This window comes from Crocodylus siamensis, chromosome 6 (assembly GCF_052110815.1).
Source record: "Crocodylus siamensis isolate JL-2025a chromosome 6, ASM5211081v1, whole genome shotgun sequence".
Lineage (NCBI taxonomy): Eukaryota > Metazoa > Chordata > Crocodylia > Crocodylidae > Crocodylus > Crocodylus siamensis.
This window is the reverse complement of record NC_143400.1, coordinates 726,862-746,765: the sequence shown is the minus strand read 5'-3', so window position 1 is coordinate 746,765 and position 19,904 is coordinate 726,862. Positions and strand designations below refer to the sequence as shown.

Sequence of the window (19,904 nt, the reverse complement as noted above, 5' to 3'; positions counted from 1 at the left end):
CCCCGCCCCGCCCGGCCCCCGCCCCCGCCGCCGGCCCGCGCCGCCATTGGCCGAGCGCCCCCCGCACGAAGCAACACCGCCGCGGATTGGCCGGGGGGAGCGCGGGGCCCGGGGCCGCTGCGGGGGGCGGGGCGGGCGCTGATTGGCGGCCGGGCGGGATTGGGCGGGCGAGTGGGGCGGGGCGCAGTGGCTGCGGGGCGGGGCGAAGCTTCCAGAAGGGCGCGGGGCGCGGCGGGAGACAACCGGGGCGGACGGGCCATGATCCTGGCGGCGCCCAGCGGGGCCGGGGCCGCGGCCGTGGCCGTGGCCGTCAGCAGCAGCCTCCGCGCCGCCCGCGCCGCCAAGCGCTTCCCGCGCGGCCTCACCCTCGCCGAGCTCAAGGTACCGGAAACGCCCCGCCCCCTGCACCGGGACCGGAAATGACCGGAACGCCCCCCTGCACCGGGACCGGAAACGCCCCGCCCCCTCCGACCGGGACCGGAAATGACCGCAAACGCCCCCCCAGCCGGAAACGCCCCGAACCGGGACCGAAAATGATCAGGAAGACCCCCCGCCCCCGCAACCGGAAATGCCTTGAGCCCCACCTTCCAGACCGATTTCCCCCGCACTGACCCCAAATGACCCCTGCCCTTTGGCCCCGAGCAGACACCCCGCACGTGGCAGCTGCTGCCTTGCGCCCATTGCTCGGATGCCCCCTCGCGCGGCGCCCCGCCCCGCCCCCCCCCGGCGTGCTGGAGGAGCAGGGGTGGCTTCACCCCCCCCCGCCCCAGCCCTGGGGTGACCCTGCGGGCCCTCTCTCCTAGTGCAAGCTGGAGCTGGTGGTGGGCAGCCCCGCGTCCTGCATGGACCTGGAGCTCTACGCGCCCGACGACAAGTTCATCATGAAGCTGGACAGCGACGAGGCCCTGCTGGGCTCCTACCCCGTGGACGACGGGTGCCGCATACACGTGGGTGCCGGCACGGGGCTGGGCCGCCCTCCGTGGGCGCGAGGGCGATGGGGGCAGAGCGGGCCCACCCCTGCCCGGGCTCAGGGAGGGGGGGGGCCTTCCTCTGCAGCATCCACGACCCCCCCAGCAGCAGCCCTGGGGTCGGGGCCAGTGCTGGAGGCCACCTCGAGCCCTGCTTCTCTAGGACTGCTGTCGTTTGCCTCTGGTTTCCCTTCCTGGCCGTCGGGTCTTACGTCTGCCTTCTCGCTAGACGTGGGTTCTAGCCGGGGGTCCACTTAATGTGTTGTGTTCGAGGGTGGGAAGGGACCTTGCCTGGGGCTCAGGCTGCCTCTCGTCCTCCCCCAGGTCATCGATCGGAGTGGGGCGCAGGTTGGCGAGTATGAAGACCTGTCGAGGGTGGAGAAATACGAGATCTCGGACACCAGTTACGAGAAGAGACCAGGTACCCGCTGCGCCGCGGCCCAGGACGACGAGGATGGCTTGGAGAGAACCCGGCTCGGGGCAGCAAACGCGACCGGGGGTTTGGGAGGCGAAATGGGGCAATGGCCGAGAGAACCAGGGACGCGGAGTCGGAGATGAGAAGACCGAGGTGGGGGGTGGATCCCAGTCTTGGGGCGATGGCAGAGTGACAGAAATGGGCTTTCTCTCTCCATGGCTTTTGGGGACAGGACTAGAAGCAGCGGCCTCCAGCGGCAGCAGGGGAAGCCAAGGCTGGAGAGGGGGAGGAAGCTAGTCCTGCTCTCGCTGCCTCCACCCAGCTAGAGTCGAGCTGACCTGGGCTGCTGCTAAACTGGGAGATGTGACGAAGGGGGGCTGAGCTCAAGGACCCTTCTTGTGTCACCACAATCCTGCCCCCAGCCTGCGGGGTGGGTTTGGCCTTGGCTGCCTCAGTGAGGGCTTTACCCCACTGCTGCCAAGGCAGAGAAACCCCAGCCAGTGGCCTCGACCTGGCTCCGTGCCACCTGCATGGTAGCGCCATTGCCAAGAAGCTAGTGGGGCCTCCCCCTCCTATAAGGACGGAAGAGCTGCCGTGCACGGGCTCAGGCCCAAGGGCCATCCTGCCCAGTCTCATGTCACGGGGGCAGAGTGGTGCTGGACGGGAGAGTGGCGGGCTCCGAGCAGGGTTTCCTCCCATCCCTCTCCGCCTCGCGGCCGTTGAGGGTCGAGGACTTGGCGACCCGAGGCCGTGCCCCGCACTCACAGCAGCTCCCGACGCCCCTTTCCTCCAAACACGGCCCAGCCCCCAGGTGGATCTGGCTGAACTCTCGGCTCCCTCCCCGCCTGGTGCCTGCGAGTTTCCCCCCTTTGCCCCACGGGGGAGGAAACGGCCGTCCTGGTGCCGGTGTCACGCTGCCACCTGCTCGGTTCATGCCAGGACCCTGGTCCTCGTCTGGCGAGAGCCAGGACTCGATCCCTAGTCGGGGCTGGTCCTGCTTGGAGCAGGGGTTGGACTAGGTGTGACCTCCTGAGCTCCCTTCCGCCCCCCTGCTCTGTGACTCTCCCCCACTTACTACGTCGTAAGCCCTCATCCTGTCCCGTCCTCCCCCCGCAGCATCGCTCTACGCAGCGGAGCAGGGCTGGCCTTGTTAATCCCTCCTAGGGAAGCCCCTCCGTAGCACCGATCCTCCTTGTTGCCCTTCTCCAGTTCTTCCATCTCCTTTGGGAGGTGCAGGGACCAGGGCTGGGCACGATGTTCAAGGTGTGGACGCGCCATGGGTCCGCGAAGGGGCATCGTGATACTTTCTGCCTTGTTCACAATTCCCTTCTTCACCATCCTTGACGCTGCGCTTTCCTCTGATGCTCCCTCCACAGACTCGGTGCGCTCCTTCCTCAAACGCAGCAAGAAGGGCCGCTTCAACGAGGAGGAGGTGGCCAAGAAGGAAGCAGAGCAGGCGCAGAAGCTGGCCGAGGAGAAGGCCCTGGCCGAGGCCATCACGGTGGGCGCCCGCTGCGAGGTGCGCATGGCTGGGCAGCCCCTCAAGCGGGGGACAGTGATGTATGTGGGTGAGTGTTACGCACCCCCTGCTCTGGCTCCCAGACCGGGGCGTCCCTTGGGCGGGGGGCGGTTGTTGGGGATTCCCCCCGCCCCGTGTCCTTTGGAAATCATGAACAGCCCCGAGCCCGGCTCTGGGTCCCACGGCTTTCCCCGGCCACCCGCCGTGTCCTGGGCAGAAATCCAGCCTGGGTCCCGCTCCCCTGCCCAGGGCAGCACTGCTCACCTCCTGTCCCAGTTCCTCCCTGCCCTCAGAGCTGGGGGAAAGCACCCCCAGCCCCAGGGTGACTCTTGTACCCCAGGCCGTGAGCCGGATGTGCCCACCTGCCCCCGCCCAGGTCCCCTGACAGCAAAGAGACCCGTCTGCTAGTGGGGATCAGGTGTGCTCTGACTCGCCGCCTGTCCCTCCTCCCTGCAGGCCTCACAGAGTTCAAGCCAGGCTACTGGATCGGCATCAAGTACGACGAACCCTTGGGGAAGCATGATGGCAGGTAAGATGTCTGCTCCCCTCCCAGGCTGGGCTCTGGGTCGGGGCCACGAAGGATTCCCACGGCCCCAGCTGAGAGCCCTGCCGCTGCCAGGTCCCTGCTCCCGCTGCCTGGATGCATCTGCCGGAGGAGGGCGGCTTTGGATCTCAGGAAACGTTTCTTCCCTGTCGGAGCAGGGAGGCAGTGGGAGAACAGCCCCGGGGAGCTGTGCACTCGCCATTGCTGGAGGGGTTCGAGGAGAGGCTGGACAGCCACCGGGCAGGGCTGATTTGGTGCCTGTGCTCTGCGTTGGGGGCCCCACCCTGCTGCTATACGGGTCTAAAAGTAGTCAGCCCTGACATAACCCCAGAGACGCCGGCCACCCCGTCCCTGGGAAAGCAACGTCCTGCTGCGGTCAAAGGGGGTAAATAGATGCTTCAGAGACACCAGGCCACGGCCACGCGCCCATTGCAGTTTGTACCAGTCTGAGCAGGGGGGCAATCTCTCCCTGCCCCCAGTGCAATGTGGGGCTGAGCCTGAGCGTGGGGGCGAGACCCTCCAGCCAGGACCCCGTGGGGTTGGTGCCAGAGGAGCATTGCCCCAACCCCGCCTGCACCCAGCGCCTCTGGGGGAGGCTTCAAACCCTGCCCTCTGCCCCCGGACACTGTAGCAGACACGGGGGCAGCCAGCACAGTCCAGAGTCTGCGTAGCAGAGCGCAGGTATCCGATTCCTGCCGAGGGGCTGCCCAGCCTCTCCTTCAACCCCTCCAGCAACGGGGAGCCCACAGCTCCCCGGGTCTGTCCCGCTGCCTCCCTGCCCTGCGAAGCGGCTCCCGAGATCCAGCCTCAGCCGCCCTAGCTGCAGCGTCAAGCTGCTGGCCCCGTCCTCTTGTGTACCGAGAGATAAGGCTCTCTCCCTCCTCGCGGCAGTCCTTCACGTGCTCGCAGATGGCTCTCAGATGCCTCCGGCAGTATCAGGCCTCCACAGAGCCGGGCAGGAGGAGCCTTGTGGGGCGGGGGGGCTTGAAGCGGGTGCCTCCTGCCGCGGAGGAGCCGTGCGCGCCCGAACGTGGGTCGGTTCTGTCCCGGGGCGCCTCGTGGCTGCTGCGCCGGGAGCATGGGCACGGGTCTCCCATCAAGCCCCTGACCCCAGTGCCTCTCTCTCTCCTCTTCCCCCAGCGTGAACGGCCAGCGCTACTTCGAGTGCCAACCCAAGTACGGTGCCTTCGTGAAGCCGCAGCACATCACGGTGGGCGACTTCCCCGAGGAAGACTACGGCCTGGAGGACGAGATGTGAGGGCAGAAGGGGGTGGGGGGAGAGGCTGAGGCTTCCCCCTGCCCCTCCCCACCTGCCCTTTCACAGGGACATCGAGGCCCCCCGAGCTGCTGGGCTCAGATCTGTGCGGCGAGGCGGAGCCGTGAGAAGCAGCTGCACTCCTGCTTGTTTCTGTTTGTTCGGTGAAAGATGCCACTACTCTTATTAATAATATTTATTATTTGCCCCCCCCCCCCACCTGCTTGACACCGTGAGACTAATAAACCTGCCCAGATGTGTCTGACCTGCCTGTGTAGCAGCGACCCAGGAAGTGCTTTCATGCCGCAGGTTCAGCTTGGGAAGGGGATTAGACCGACAGAGCAGAGAGGCCCAGGATGCCCCTGAGCCGGGCGGGGGTCTTGGCAGAGGGTTGGAGCTTGGGGCATAGATGTAGGACTCTCCTTGGCTCTCAACAGCACTGGGGGCCTTAGGCCAACACGAGGGTTGTAGCCTTTGGGGTGGGGGCTGGCCTAACCCCACCCCACCCTGCCCCGCTGTCTTGGGGCTGCTCTACCTGGAGGAGGGGGTGTGGTTCCTGTCATGCCACAGTACATTTGCAATACAGTCCCCCCTTCCCAAAGGAGAGAAGTGCCCCAGCTGGTGCAAAAAACACGCAAATGCCCCAGTGATGGGCTGGGACCTCAAACAGGGCTGGGTCCATAGTGGGGGGTGCCTCTGGATCCTTGCGGGGGGGGGGGGGGGGGAGGCTCTGTGACCGAGGGGCTACTGTCCCCACCAAGGTAAATAGATGCTTCAGAGATGCCAGGCCAAGGCCATGCGCCCATTGCAGAGGAAGGCAAAACCGCCCAGTTTGTACCGGTCTGAGCAGGGGGAGATCTCTCCCGGCCCCCAGTGCAGCGAGGGGCGAGACCCTCCAGCCAGGATAGGGAGCAGGCAGAGAGCGAGGCCTCGCCTGGCATCGCTTTCCCAGGGCCGGCTGCCGCGTGGTTTCCCCGCAGGGATCCGGTCCCCTTCCGGGCGCCCAGCAGGGCCTGGGGCTGGGCTGCAGCGAGAGGCCTCCAGGGGCTGGGCCAGCCGGGCGATTCGCAGAAGCAGCAGCTCAGGCAAAGCTCCTGTGTGATGGGGGCCCTGAAACAACCCAGAAGGGGACTGATCAGTACTTCCAGCTCCGCCGCCCTCCCCTTCTAACTGCCACCCAGACCGGACCCCCGCATGGGTCCTTAGGCCTCTGGTTTTCACCCCTGGTCGTCTCCGTCTAGGCCCTTGGCCGGTAGGACTTTGGGGCTCTTCCCCCCGCGGCATCTCAGGCCCTTCTGGGCCGGGGGCCCTGCCACAATGCATCACCACGACCCCGCCAGGTGCCCGCCACTCCCTTGGGCTGGGGTGCTCCCCGCAGGTCAGGATATTTGGTGGTGAGGGGTGTTTAATTGGTGGGCAATTCATGCTGTACAACACCCCACTGCCCAAGTCCCAAAGCCTAAGCCCCAGTGCCAGGTCAAGCCCCCTCCCCTCCACCCCGTGGGGTCACGCCCATCTACAGCCGGGCTGTCCCCCACCTCCCTCCAGGTGGCCAGACGGGCCCTGCTGTGCCCGGGACCGCCAGGTGGATCTGGCCCGTGGGCTAACTGGGCACTGTAGCAGCACAGCACAGGCTGCTACTACGCAGAGCCACCCGCCTCCCCCTACCAGGGCCAAAAAACCTCACTTGGGAAGCCTCCCATGGGGCCTCTACAGCTGCCCCCGCTTCGGGAGGCCACCCACGAGCCCGGGGTAGCGCTGCCACCGCTTGGGCACTGGTCTCTGTTCAGGCTCGGTGCAGCCGGGGCACAGTCCCCGCAAGCCGTGGGGCTGCTCGGCCCGCAGGATTACTTCTCGGTGCCTTTTTTCCACCCAAAGTCTCGCTGGTTCACCTCAGGTAGGATGGGGGAGCGCAGACTAGCTCCGCTGGTCCCCTCCTTCCCTCCCTCCTCAGCAGACCCCAGCCCGACCCTTCACTGATCGGGGAGAGGAGGGGGCGGGGGGGTTAGAGCCAAGGAGGCCGAGCAAGCGCAAGCGAGAGCAGTCTTTGTGCTAGCGGATGCGACGATCCTTTCACATCGGGTCTTCCTATCCTTTCTTCCGAATTTCTGGCTAGTTTCTGGGTTTTTACTTACAGACTAAATCAAAGCACGGCGCCCAAGGAAAAAAGTGGGGGGGGACCTGGCTTGCGTCAAGTGGGAGGCAAAGGGGGGGATTTCTGCACAGCTGCTGCCCCAAGAGATGACAGCATTGACCCCCCCTTCATTTCTGGTCCCGTCTCCTGCCCCCAGGCCCAGAAGTCCTGCGCGGCGCCGTGCCCAGGAGAGCCGGCCTGCCGTATTTGCCCGTGTACAACGTGCTGCAAAACGCGCGGCGCCTTGTTCGGGAGGGAGGGGCAAGGGGGGGCCCGCAGGCCGGGACCTGCGCCGGCTCCCGGCTCCCCGCCCGACGCCTTCCGCTTCCGCTTCCGCTTCCGCTTCCGACCAGGGGAAGCGAAGCTGCTGTCGTCGCCCGCGGGGACCGGGCGGGGGGTTATGGGAAGCCAGGTCGGACGGACCTGGGGGGTCACATCGCGTCCGAGCAAGGCCGGCCCCACCTCCACCACCCCCGCCGGGACTCAAACCTCCGGGGAGGGCGAGCCCCCCCCAGGCGCCGGTCCCACCCCCGACCCCCTGTCCCGAGGCCGCCCGACGGAGCCCCGCCCCCAGGCCAGGCCGTGCCCCCGCGGCGGAGACGGCACCCCCAGGCCTCGCTCCCCATTGGCTGCGGCCGAAGCCCCCGCCCCCAGCGCCGGGCTCGGCCCCGGGCTCCCCCGCCCCCGGGGTGGGCGGGGCTTCGGCCGCAGCCAATGGGGAGCGAGGCCTGCGGAAGTCGGTGTCTCAGCGGTCCGGGCCGGGTCGGAAGTGGAGGTAGCGGGGGGGGCGCTCGTGCCGCCGGGCTGGTGGCTTGCGAGTGTGGGTGCGGCTGTTTGCACCCACATGTGCAAAACGGCACATGTGCGTGGGAGGGGGGGTCTTGCAGCTGCTCACACACGTGCAAACTGGGGGGGGCGGGTGCCCGGTTGCATGTACGCGCATGCGTAGAGGTGAGCGACACGGTTGAAAAGGAGCCTGCACGCTTGCTTGCCTGCTCGTGTGCAAAGCAGGGTCCTCACGCTTGCCCGCACGCACGTGTGCAAACGCGGGGGGGCGCGACGGCTCATGCACGCACAAGAAGGAGCCCGTGTGCTTGCTCGCACGCGCGCGTGCAAGGCCGCGGGCTCCTGTGGCACTGACGCCCGCCCCTCGTCCCTGGCAGCGCCGCCCGCGTGCCCCATGGCGCGGCACAGCCGGCTGCAGCGGGAGGTGCTGAGCCTGTACAAGCAGTGCCTGCGGGCGGCCCGGGGCAAGCCGGGCTTCGCGCCCCGCGTCCGCGAGGAGTTCCGGAGGAACGCCGCGCTGCCCGGCTCCGACGTCCTGCGCATCGAGCACCTGCTGCGCCGCGGGCAGCGCCAGCTGGAGCAGCTCCGGGACGCCCGCACCACCCGGCTCGGCGTCTTCCTGCCCCCCGGCCCGGAGCCGCGGTGACCCCGCGCAGCCGGGGGCTTGCGCGGTCCGCGAGGGAAGCCGCAGCGGGGTCCTCGGAGCCGTTCCCGGCGCGTCGGGTGCAACCCCGCGGGGACCACGCGGGCACCCTCGCTGCCCGGGGCCCCTCCAGGTCCGTCCTCAGGACGAGCATGTTCCCAGCTCGCCCCCCGCCTTCGTTTTATACAGCTCATGTTCAATTATCTGGATTTCCACCCACGTCTCTGATTTACCGCCCGTGGGCAGTGGAGGAGGGAAACAGGCGTGACCTGTGCCCACTGCCCCGCTTGGCACCTTTTGGGCAGGGCGCTTGACCTCTGGCTCACGGGCCACGTCCAGCCCACCCCACGGGATAGAAATCGGGTGCCCCCACGCCCCGCTGCTGTGTCTCCCAGCCCTGTACCTCCCTGTGCTGGATGCAGCCAGTCCCAGGGCCCAATCCTGCTGTGGGAGGGGCAGCGTTGCCCCCCCAGCTCCAGTCCCAGCATGCAGGGGGAGAAAGGGGCTGGGGCCTGGGCCCTGGGCCCTGATCCTGGTGCACCGCCGGGTGGGGGTTGGCAGCATAAATGTAACGTATGTAAAGGGTGTTTTGTGGTGACGTTGGCTCTGCTGTTATCCTGGGACCGTCCCACCCCCGGGGGGGGAGAACGGCCGCGACGGGGTCCCGTGACGGAGCAAGGGCAGCTCTGATGCTGTTCAGCAGATGGGCAGGGAGCAGAGCAGCAGCTGGAGCTGAGGCCACGGGGCAGGGAGCAGAAAGCCAAGTGGCAGACGGGCCGGGGAGAGTCTGGGGGCCCGGGGCAGGTAGACTGGACCCCGGGCGGGGAGCAGAGCAGCCAAGGGGACTGGGGACACAAGGGAGGGAGCAGAAAGTGGAGCAGCAGATTGATATGGTTGAGCAGCAGAAACCAATGTGCTGCTCTGCTTTCTGCTCCCTGCCTTGTGCCCCCAGCCCCATCAGCTCCTCTGCATGAGGAGTGGGAGCAAATAGCAGAGTGGTGGAGGGGGGCACAGGGCAGGAAGCAGAGCAGCAGTCAGGCCAAGGAGCAGGAAGAGCAGCAGATAGGTCTGAAGGCGCAGGGAAGGAAGCAGAAAGCAGGGCAGCAGATCAGATGGGGCAGGGAGCAGAAAATGGAGCGGTGAATAGTGCTGGAAGTGGAAAGGTCTCCTTGCGCCCGCCTGCGCCAGGCGACCGAACCCAGCGCCGGGCGTTCCTGGTTTGCCTCGGGGCTCCCGCCCCCGGCGCGGCCCCGGGCTGTCGTGGGGGCAAAGTCCAGGCCGTGCCAGCGCGGCCGGAAGCGCCCAGCCGGCCGCAGCGCAGGTACCGGGAGGGGCCGGGCTGGGCCGCGGGCGGGGGCTGCGCGGGGCGGGGGGTTACCAGACGGAGCCCGGACTCCTGCCTTCTCCCCTTGCAGCGCTGGCTCGGTGGGGCTCCGGGGTCCCACGCCCAGCTCTGCCTCCACGGGTGCGTGATCTCACGCCCTTCCTCGGCGTCCCTGCCCGCAGGGCTGGGCAGGGCCAGGAGGATCTCTGCCTCTGATTTGCAAGTGGTTCTTCCACTGTGAGCATCTCTCCTCTCTCTCCCCAGCTGGAGGGGGTGGATGTGGCTCTCCCCAGCCTGACCCAGAGACCCCAGAGGTCGGTGGCCCTTGAGAGCTGCTGGCTGGTTCAGGGGGCTCCTCCGCTGTCGTCTCTCCCTAGCCAGCTGGCTCCGCTCATCACCCAGTGACCCTCCGCCCACTTGAGCTTCGGGACCCGCCAGTGAGATGGTCTCCTGTGGCCCAGGTAACTGGGGGAGGCGCTTGCGTGATGGCAATACCGTACTTTGTGGCATACAACATGTCTGCAAACAAGATACCGGCCCGGTTTTCCCTGGTTCCCTGCGCGTAGGGAAGGAGAACTTGGTTTCAGAAAGCAGATCTGTGTGGCACGGCTGCTTCGGCCCGGCCCCGGTGGAGGCAGCTGGCTCCATGGGGCAACGTGTGGCCCCCCCATCGGCGGCGTCATTCGTGGCAGCCGGGGGTGGGGGAATGTGAGGACCCGTGTTTTGCCAATACGTCCCACCCTGGCCACGGTCTCCATCGGCGGTTCTCCCAGTGTGGGAAGCACTACCATGTTTCTCGCACCCCTCTTCCCCGCCCCCGGATTCAGCTGGTGGAAATGGAGGGCATGGTAAGCGAACAAACGCGGCGATAGCAGTTTCCACCACCTCTGCTCTGGGGAAGGGGGGAGGAAAAGTAGCTGCTGTGCGACAGGCTGGGCTCGAGCTGTAGGAGCAGGTACTTAACGACTTGCTGCCACATAGCGAGCAGTTCCTTGGAAAGATCTTTTCTTGTTCTTTATTCCTTTAAAAACATTTCTTATATGGGGGCAGGCTGCATACTAGGAAATATGGCACTGACATAGCCTGGAGGCCTGTTGGGGACAGGCACTTCCCCGCTGTTGTGCCCACGTGTGTGCGGCACCTGGCGCCACGGTGCTTTAACCCTGCCGGGGCCGTCTCGGGGTGCTGCTCCAGCGCGCCGGACGGGCAGTGCCCCCCGGGGGTTGCGAACGGCGCCATCGTTAGGGTTCAGAGTCAACGCATCCAGTGCGGCGAACCGCAGCTGCGCGTGCCTCGGAGCTCCAGCAGATCTCTGCGCAGGGCCGTAGGGAGGTTTTCCTTCCGGACCGCACGAGCCAGAAGCTTTGGTCTGAATGCGGCTATTGGGAAACCCCTGGAAGCCGCAGAAATGGGCGTCTCCAAGGGGCAGCACGGTGAAGGGGCAGAGGGGGAGCCCCTATCGGGGTTATGAATCTCCCTTCCTAGGCACACGCTGCAGCAGCGGTGCCCATGCCAGGCTCCGCGAGAGGCCGAAGCAGCCAGCGAGGGGGCAGCAGCTGGGGGCGAACGCAGTGGGTTCGACTTGCTTGTGTTGGGGGCGAAGGGCAAAGACTGGGGGCATCCGCTGCCCGGTATCCTTCAGGGACTGGGTCCCCATTTGTCCCTGGCGGCTGGATTCCTCCTCCTGGCTGGGGGAGGCCCCGCGGTCCCCAGCCACGTGAGTCCCCACAAACGTGCTGGTGAAATCGGTGCTGATGGCTCCCTCCCTGCCAGCTGATTAAACAGGCTGCTTAACCATGGGCAGAGGTTGCGGGCAGTTCTTCGGCCTCTGGAAGTTCACTGCCAGCGCGGGGGAAAGGGACTCGGTGTCCTGCCTTCTCGCGGGGTGTGGGGCAGTGGTCCTCCAGGGGAAGTCAGGCTGGACAGGACCTCACCAGCTCACCTCTAGTCCAGCCCTCTGCCTCACCATAGTTGGTCAGGTCGGGTCGAAAGGGACCATGGCAGGAAGGAGTACGGGGGGCAAACGACCCCGGCAAGATGTTCATGTAATCTCCTCTTCAAGCCCCCCAGGGTAGGAGCCGGCACCACTTCTCTTGGAAGCTGGTTCCAGACCCTAGCTGCCCTGACCGTGAAGTCGCACCTCCTGATGTCTAACCTAAGCCTGCCCTCTGCCAGCTTGTGACCGCTATTCCTGGTCACTCCTGGCGGTGCTTGGGGGGACAGGGACTCCCCCAGTGCCTGCTGGTCCCCCCCGACTAGTTTGTAACAGGCCACTAGATGCCCCTCAGCCTCCTCTTGTGGAGGCTGAACAAGTTCAGGTCCCTCAGCCTCTCCTCATAGGGCCTGTCCTGCTGCCCCTGATCATGCGAGTGGCCTCCTCTGGACCCTCTCCGTGCTGCCCACATCCCCCCTGAAGTGCGGCGCCCAGACCTGGACGCAGGACTCCCGCTGCGGCCTGACCAGTGCCGCGCAGAGGGGGGGGATCACCCCCCCGGACCCGCTCGAGATGCATCTGTGGATGCAGGACAAGGTGCGGTCGGCCTTCCTGACCGCGTCCCCACACTGCCGGCCCATGTTCATCTTGGCATCAATGATGACTCCAAGATCCTTTTCTGCCTCTGCACTGACGAGAAGGGGGTCCCCCAGCCTGTAGGTGTGGTGCCGGTTGTTCCTCCCCAGGTGCAGCACCTTGCACTTGTCAGTGTTGAAACCCATCCTGTTCTCGTCCACCCACCCCTGTAACCTGTCTAGGTCCAATTGCAGCCTGATGCTTCTTTCTAGTGTGCCCACGTCCCCCCACATCTTAGTGTCATCTGCAAATTTGAACAGGTGCTTTTTGCCCCCTCGTCCAAATCAGGACTGATGAAGATGTTGAACAGTGCGGGCCCGAGGACCAAGCCCAGGGGGACCCCACGGCCCATCTCCCTCCGGGTCGAACATGCCCCGTCCACCACTGCCCTCTGGGTGTGGCCCTCCGGCCAGTTGGCGACACATCTGACTGTGTGGGGTCGACACCACAGCCCCCAGTTTCTTAATGAGAACAGGGTGAGAGACAGTGTCGAAAGCCTTCTGAAAGTCCAGGAAGACGATGTCCACTGCTCCCCCTGCGTCCAATGATCTCGTGACCTGGCCGTAGGAGGCCGCCAGGTTGGTCTGACAGGACCTGCCGCTAATGAACCCGTGTGGGTCGCCCCTGAGCATAATCTCCCTCCCGGCCCCTCGGGGACATGTGCCAGGATAACTCTCTCAAAAAGCTTCCCCAGGACCGAGGTAAGACTGACTGGCCTATAGTTCCCGGGTCCTCCTTCCTCCCTTTTTGAAGATGGGAACCACGCTGGTCTCTTCCAGGCCTCTGGCCCCACCCCAGAGCCCCACGGGTGCTCGTACAGCCGTGCCGGGGGTCCCGCAATGACCACAGCCAATTCCCGCAGCGCTCGGGGGTGGAGATCGTCCGGGCCGGCTGACTTGAACACGTCCAGTCCCTCCAGACGCTCCCTGACTAGATCCGCCCGGACCCTGGGCCTGGGTGCGCCTCCCCGGGGGCCTGAGGGGGCCGGTGTGGGGGGCCGATCCAGTCCCTGCTCAGGAAAATGGAGGCAAAGAAGTCGTTAAACACGTCAGCTTTGTCATCTGGTGTGACGGCCAGATTCCCTAGCGTGTCGTGCAGGGCCCCATGTTACCCGGGACCTTCTTTTTGCCCCCTGTGCATTTAAAAAAGGACTTCTTGTTGTCCTGGATCCGGGTCACTCGACCCAGTCCCTTCTCCGCCTTGGCCTGCCTGACCCCCGAGCAACCGCAGTGTAGTCCTCCCTGGGGATGTCCCCCCCCGCCATCGGGTGCGTGCCTCCCTTTTTGCCAGGAGACGTTCCCGGATCCTTTTGGTGAGCCATGGGGGCCTGTGTGCCCTCCTGCCCCCTTTGATCCCTGTTGGGATTACCTCCCTTTGGGCTTGGAGGATCGTCTCTTTAAGGAGCGACCACTCTCCTTGGACACCCGGCTCCCCCCCCCACAGGACCTCAGTCCTTCCCCGACTATTCCCCTTAGCTCGGTGAAGTCGCCCTCCTGAAATCTAGGGCCGCTGCCTTGCTGCCGGCCTTTGACACCCCGTGCTGGACGGTGACTCCCAGCAGGCGATGATCGCTGTCGCCCAGGGGGTCGAGCCCCCGCAGCCCCCGCACCAGGCCATCCCCGTGGCCAGCACCAGGTCCAGCAAGGTGTCTCCTCGGTGGCGCTGTGCCCCTCCTGGGTTCGATGGAGGTCCTGCATCCGGGCCAGGGACTGACGTGAGCGGTCAGACCTGGCTGCCTGCTCCTCCCAGATGTCCGGGAAGCTCAGGGCCCCCGTGGCGCCCACGTCCTGGGACCTAACGACCTCCGTGAGCTGACGTGAGAACTCCTGGTCGAGCTCTTCCCCGTGGTCGGGAGGTCTGTAGTAGACCCCCACCATTAAGTCCCTTTCCCCTCGACTGCCTTGTACTCAGACCCAGAGCACTTCTGTCTGCCCCCCCGACCCTGTGCTGCCTGGCGAGGATGTGCACTCCTCCGTGCTGTAGAGCGCCACCCCCGCCTTTCCTCCCCGTCCTGCCCCTCCTGTCCAGCCCGTGGCCCTTGATACTCGCCACCCAGGCGTGGTGGGTCCCACCACGTCTCCGTGAGCCCCATCCCAGCCCCAGGTCTGTTCAACCTGCTCTCGGACGCCCAAGGATGGAAATGCCCCTTGGGCCGATGCCCAACCCCACCTCCAAATCGGGACGTTCCTGCTCTTCAGCCTCAGTTTCCTCTGCTGAAGCGTGAGGTTGCCGCACTGTCCTTGCGGTGGGGATAGGTGGAGGTTTCATCTCCGAGGACGTTTCCGGCAGATGTTTTACGTTTGCTTGGAGAGTCCCCGAGCTGCCGTGTGCCGGTCGAGTCCCTGCATGCTTTCCCCCTGCAGAGCTCCAGACCAAAGAGGACGTGTACTGCTTCTCCCTCGCCAAGGCGCTGTACTGCGGGCCCACGCCTGTCACCGTCGGGTTTTACGCGCCATGGGGCCGTTGCAAGAATTTCCTTCTGCAGAAGATCCAGAGTGAGTCCTGGTCGGGGGGGCTCCGTCGAGGGGTGCCGGGAAGGGCAAAGGAGGCCGTAGGGCTGCCCAGCTCCAGCTTTCCCAGGGAGGGCGGGATGCTCAGGCTGCCTCGTTTGCCCCTCCCCAGGTTACATGCGCGTGGAGTCGAGGAAGAAGGACCAGCAGGAAGTCCAGCGGACGGGGCAAAGCCAGCGCGGGAGCTCCGGGCGGGACTTGCTCAAGCTCCTCCTGCTCATGGTCTTCTGCCGCCCGGTCCTGACGGCCGCGCAGAGGCAGAGGAGGAACGTCCAGCACGTCTTCATCCGCTTCAGTGCCTGGGAGTACGCGGGCAGCGACCAGCTCTGGGCCGGCCTCATCACTGCCCTGTGTGATGGCGTCGAAGGCCACTTTGGGCTCCTGCCCATGAGCTTCTACAGGGCCATGGGTACGAAATGTCCCATCCTAGACGCGCCCCCCGAGAGGGAGTGGGTCAGTAAGAGGTGCCTCTGCCTTCCTCTCTGGGCGGCGGTGGTTCTCCTGATCACGGTGGCCGTGGTTGGGGGTGTCCTCATCCTCGTCTTTGGGGTCCCTGTTGGGGACATTTCTGGGGATGCAATTGTTGCCGCGGAGGGTCTCGGTGCCGCGGCAGTGGGCATCTCTGTGGCCGCAGCCATTCGGGTTGCCGTCTCGGTGGTGCGAAACTTGGTCGTCACGCAGAAAGCCCAGCTGGAGCGGCAGATGAACCGGACGGATCTCAGCGCCCAGCTGGGCTTCATGAGCAGCGTCAAGAGGGAAGTCAAGGTCATCACGGAGTTCCTGAAATTCATGGAGATCTTCCAGCGGCGGAAGATCCGGGTGGTGCTGGAGATCACCAACCTGGACCGGTGCAGCCCCGACAAGGTGGTGGGCGTCCTGGACGCCATGAACATCCTCCTCTCAGACTACGACGCCCCGTTCATCTCCATCCTGGCCGTGGACTCCAGTGTGGTCGTCGACTGCGTGGAAAGCTCCACGTACATGCAGGGCATGGCCAACAACGGCTACGAGTTCCTGAACCGCACCATCACGCTACCCTTCTCGGTGCCCAGGATGGACGGCGAGACCAAGGCGCGCCTCTTCCGGGGCATCATCGAGTGTCGTGAGGAACAAGAGAAGGACCCGAAGGATGGCACGGGGAGCCGGACATTGGTACCCCGCTATCATTTGGCCAACCACGGCGCCGGGAACCCAACCCCAGATGAGTGCCAAGTGCCTCTCGTGGACACGGGCCCTTCCACTCGAGCACCGTCCAACGGCTGCACCGGGAAAGCCGTCAAAGCCAAAGACATCATTCGAGAAGCTTTAGACTCCCTCCAGCATGGCTCCATGAAGGAATACATGACAGAAAACATCGTGCAGATGCGCAGGATCGTGAACACCATCGCCATCACCGTCCGCCTCATCGTGCAGAAGGTCCCCAAGGAAGAGGTCTGCCCGCAGATGGTGGCAGCGTGGGTGCTCCTGGCCAGCCAGTGGCCGTGCCGCCTGAGCTGGATCTTGCAGTGCATCGAAGACGAGGAGCACAGGAGCCGCCGGGCTGGCTGCCGGGGAAATCCGCTCCCTCCTGACATGCCGCTGTGGGAGGTTTACGAGAAGTACATGGAGGAGTTCGACCTGATGAAGGGCTCGATGGAGAAGCTGCTGGAGCTGGACCGTGATCCCGAGCTCTTCCACAGCTTCTTGTGTGGCCAGTTCCAGGTGAAGGATGCCAGCTTCTACCACCCCTTCACCGTCAACCTCGACCCGTCCCTGCAAAGGCAGATGGAGCTGCAGCGAGGCAGCCGCAGCCTGAAACGCACAAAGAAAGCCCACGGCCTCTCCAGGTGCACCTTGCTGGGCATGACCGTAGAGGAGGTCTGCGAGGAGGTAGGTGATGTTTCTCTTAGAAAGCTGCGGGCCTCTGAACGCCGAGCCGTACGGGTGCTCTGGTCCTAGCGTGCCGGTTCCAAAGTGCGTCGGGAGGTGGGTTTTGCTCAGGGTTTAGCCGACGTGCCTGGGACTACAACGTAAGAGTGGCTACGTGCTGCGTCAGGCCCTCGGTCCGTCTTGTCCAGTCCCGTGTCACAGGCTGCAGGGAAAAGTGAACAGGGTCCGAGCAGGGTTTTCCCTTCTTCCTTTCTCATTTGCAGCCTCCAGCATTTAGGGTCCAGGAAGCTCTGACTCGGAGGCCGTGCCCCTTGCTCCCACGCGCCGTAGCTCCTGATCAATAGGTATCTTGGCTGGGATAGATTCATAGAAAATGAGGGTGGAAGGGACCTCAGGAGGTCGCATCTAGTCCAACCCCCTGCTCAGAGCAGGACCAGCCCCAACTACACCATCCCAGCCAAGGCTTGGTCTGCCCGGGCCTTCAACACCTCCAAGGACGGAGACTGCACCACCTCTCTGGGGTGTCTGCTCCAGTGCTTTACTACCGTCCTAGTGAGAGAATTTTTCCAAATTGCCAGCCTCAACTTCCCTTGCTGCAGCCTGCGCCCATTGCTCCTTGTCCTGTCACCTGCCCCCACTGACAACAGTCCAGCTCCGTCCTCTTTACAGCCCCCGGCAGGGAGGTGGAGGCTGCTCTTCAGTCCCCCTCGGTCTTCTCTTCTGCAGACTCAGTCAGCCCATTTCCCTCGGCCTCTCCTCACCCATCCTGTCCCCACAACCATTTTCGCTGCCCTCTGCTGGACTCTCCCCCACGTGTCCACATCCTTTCTTTGAGCACAGGTTGGACTAGATGGTCTCCTTCCCACCCTCGTTTTCTATGCTTCTGTGATTTTGGAGCTCTTTCAGCAAATTTCTGGCTCAGGGCACTTTTTTCTGCCCCCAACCTGCCCAATTCTGCCTCCAAAAACAAGGCGTGTGTATTCTTTGGGGGCACGTTGTATGCTAGGAAATACGGTGATGCATTTGACATGTCTTATGACTGGAGGGGTGGCACTCACAGATGCGCCCTCTTCTCTTCCAGATGGCTACTCTTGGCTTTCAAGAAGGGAACCTCCAGCTCTACAAGGAGAGGCTGAAAGAGCAGCAATTGAATGGTTGGGCCCTTGTCTACAGCGACAGCGGTGAAATCAAAGCAGCCCTAGGCATGAGCGTTGGAGAATGGACTCTCTTCAGCATGCACTTCCTAGGAGTCCTCCCCCAGGCCAGCCCGTCTGGGGTGGTTGTGTCCTCAGTCCCACGGTGCACGAGGCAGGCCGTCCAGAAGGACGTTCACAGCTCCAGAGGCAGCTGGCTGTCTTTGACCCTCTCCCGAGAGGATCTGCTGGAGGGGAGATGAATCTGCATCCCGGGCAGTCGGACAGGGTGGTGGGTGGGTGGGTGGCTGTTCCCGTCTGGCTCTGGGGAGGTTTGCTTTTCCTCCCAGAGTGAAGTCCTGGGAGGTTTTAGTGCGGGTCTATCCACGGATGAAAAATCCACAAAATCCCTTTACGGCAGTGCTGGGGTGATGCTGTAGCTGTGATGGTTCAGGAATGAGCAAGAGGCCAGGATTTTGGTAGGCAATATCTTTTATTGGAGTAGCTGTATGGTAGGGATGAAGTTGGGTGAGCTGTCACAATGAAGAGCGAAGAATACCTTGGGTTTGAAAGCTCGTCTGACTTTGTCCCAGAGAGACGTACTTTGCTGTGTTAGTCTGAAGTTAAGCAGAAGGCAGGGTAGATTTGCACCTGATAGGCTAACCTTGAGTAGATCGATTTGATCACTCTCTCGGTATCTCTTTTTTTCTATAGCACAAACTTTTCATCCAAACTTTATCCCAACCATCCAATTGGTCAGATTAAAAGATATTGCCCCCAAACATCCTCGTCTCCCGCATGAGACCCTTCGTGGTTAAGAGGAGGTCTTTAAGAGGAGGCTGGATGAACACCTTGCTGGGGTCGTTTGACCCCAGTGCTCTTCCCTGCCACGGCGGGGGGTCGGACTCGATGATCTGCTCAGGTCCCTTCCGACCCTAGAAACTGTGAAACTATAACTATGGTTGTGGTTCTCAACTGGGAGATCTTTTAAGTGGGGGGCTGCACAACATCACTACCAGGAGGTTTGCAAACACCTGCATGTGACGCAGGGGATTAAACCCGGAGATTTCTACTTGATCCAGAGCTTTGGCCCATTGAGGTCTTTTGTCTGAAAGTATCACGGTGCCCCTTTAGAAATCCATGGTGTGTCCACACCCCGAATGCTGTGGCCCGGGCCAGGAAAGCAGGGGGCAGGTGTACCACTGGGTCCCCCCCTGGAGGAGAGATCAGACAGAGGTGATGCCCTTGGCTGTCCTAGCTCCTGTCCCACTCGGAGACCCTTTTGGTGTATCCAGTCCCCACCACGGAGCAAGTCAGAGTCTCCACGGGGCTGCTGGAGCTTCACTGGGGGGGCCTGGTCCCCAACACAGAGTCGCACCAAGGGGTCCATGGCAGTGGCAGCCTGTGGCTTGTGGGGCCTCCCAAGCTGGTCTGCTCCGCTTCAAATTACCCTGCAAGCAGCTGAAACGCTAACAGCTCCTTTATCCCGGGGCAGGATGTGGGGAGGGGACACCACCCCTTGCCAGCTCAGCTCTTCTAACCCGTGTTGTTCGTCCTGTTTGTGTCACGGCACGTCTTCTTGAGCAATGCTTTCTGTCCGGTGGGGCAGAGAGGTGTCATCTCCTTGGCCCATCTCCTGCTGCTGTGATGAAACTGGGAGATGGCGCAAACTGGGAACACTGGCACGTTTGCCAGAGGTATCGATAGGCTGGATCTGAGGAAGTGTGTTGTGTGCGCCCAGACTGGGCTGGCCCATGGCCTATTCATGGTTTAGAAATGAGAGGCTGCCCCTTGCAACAGCGTAATCACCCGCTTGTGAGTTACCAGCAGGCTGTGACTCGGTCTGAGTGATATTCGTGTGTTTGTTTCTCCTCCTGGATTTTCCTGTGCCGGCCCATAAAGGTCCTGAATGTTCTGGAGGCAGACCGGGTTCTGTGTGTGAATCTGATATCTTTTATCAGACCAACTTAAACAGCTGGAAAACAATTTTTAAGCAAGCTTTCGGGTTCAAAAACCCTTTGTCAGGCTAAGGAAGTCTTAGCCTGATGAAGTGTTTTTGAACCCAAAAGCAAAATCCCAAGGAAGTCTTAGCTTGGCGAAGGGTTTTGAACCCATAATCTTGCTTAAAAATTATTTTCCAACTATTTAAGTTGGTCTAATAAAAGATACCAGATTCACCCAAAGAACCTTGTCTGTCCCTGTCCTTAGACCAGTGCAGCTACAACCTACACCCCG

At 63.5% G+C, this 19,904-nt stretch overlaps 3 protein-coding genes across 3 annotated transcripts; all 3 read left to right on the top strand.

Moving 5' to 3' along the window:
- Positions 1–183: 183 nt before the first annotated feature.
- TBCB (tubulin folding cofactor B) lies at positions 184–4,966 on the top strand. Its single transcript, XM_090056139.1, has 6 exons — positions 184–381; positions 804–947; positions 1,293–1,389; positions 2,760–2,951; positions 3,359–3,431; positions 4,587–4,966. Exons 1-6 carry the CDS (start codon positions 259–261, stop codon positions 4,702–4,704), a joined length of 747 nt encoding a protein of 248 aa, XP_089912265.1. The 5' UTR covers positions 184–258; the 3' UTR covers positions 4,705–4,966.
- Positions 4,967–7,541: 2,575 nt separating this feature from the next.
- Positions 7,542–8,274, top strand: SDHAF1 (succinate dehydrogenase complex assembly factor 1). Its single transcript, XM_090056257.1, has 2 exons — positions 7,542–7,610; positions 7,999–8,274. The coding sequence occupies exons 1-2, from the start codon at positions 7,550–7,552 to the stop codon at positions 8,265–8,267; spliced, it is 330 nt and encodes a 109-aa protein (XP_089912383.1). The 5' UTR covers positions 7,542–7,549; the 3' UTR covers positions 8,268–8,274.
- Positions 8,275–9,912: 1,638 nt separating this feature from the next.
- LOC149860302 (NTPase KAP family P-loop domain-containing protein 1-like) lies at positions 9,913–18,752 on the top strand. Its single transcript, XM_090056100.1, has 4 exons — positions 9,913–10,049; positions 14,521–14,652; positions 14,780–16,536; positions 17,618–18,752. Exons 1-4 carry the CDS (start codon positions 10,031–10,033, stop codon positions 17,930–17,932), a joined length of 2,223 nt encoding a protein of 740 aa, XP_089912226.1. The 5' UTR covers positions 9,913–10,030; the 3' UTR covers positions 17,933–18,752.
- Positions 18,753–19,904: the final 1,152 nt, after the last annotated feature.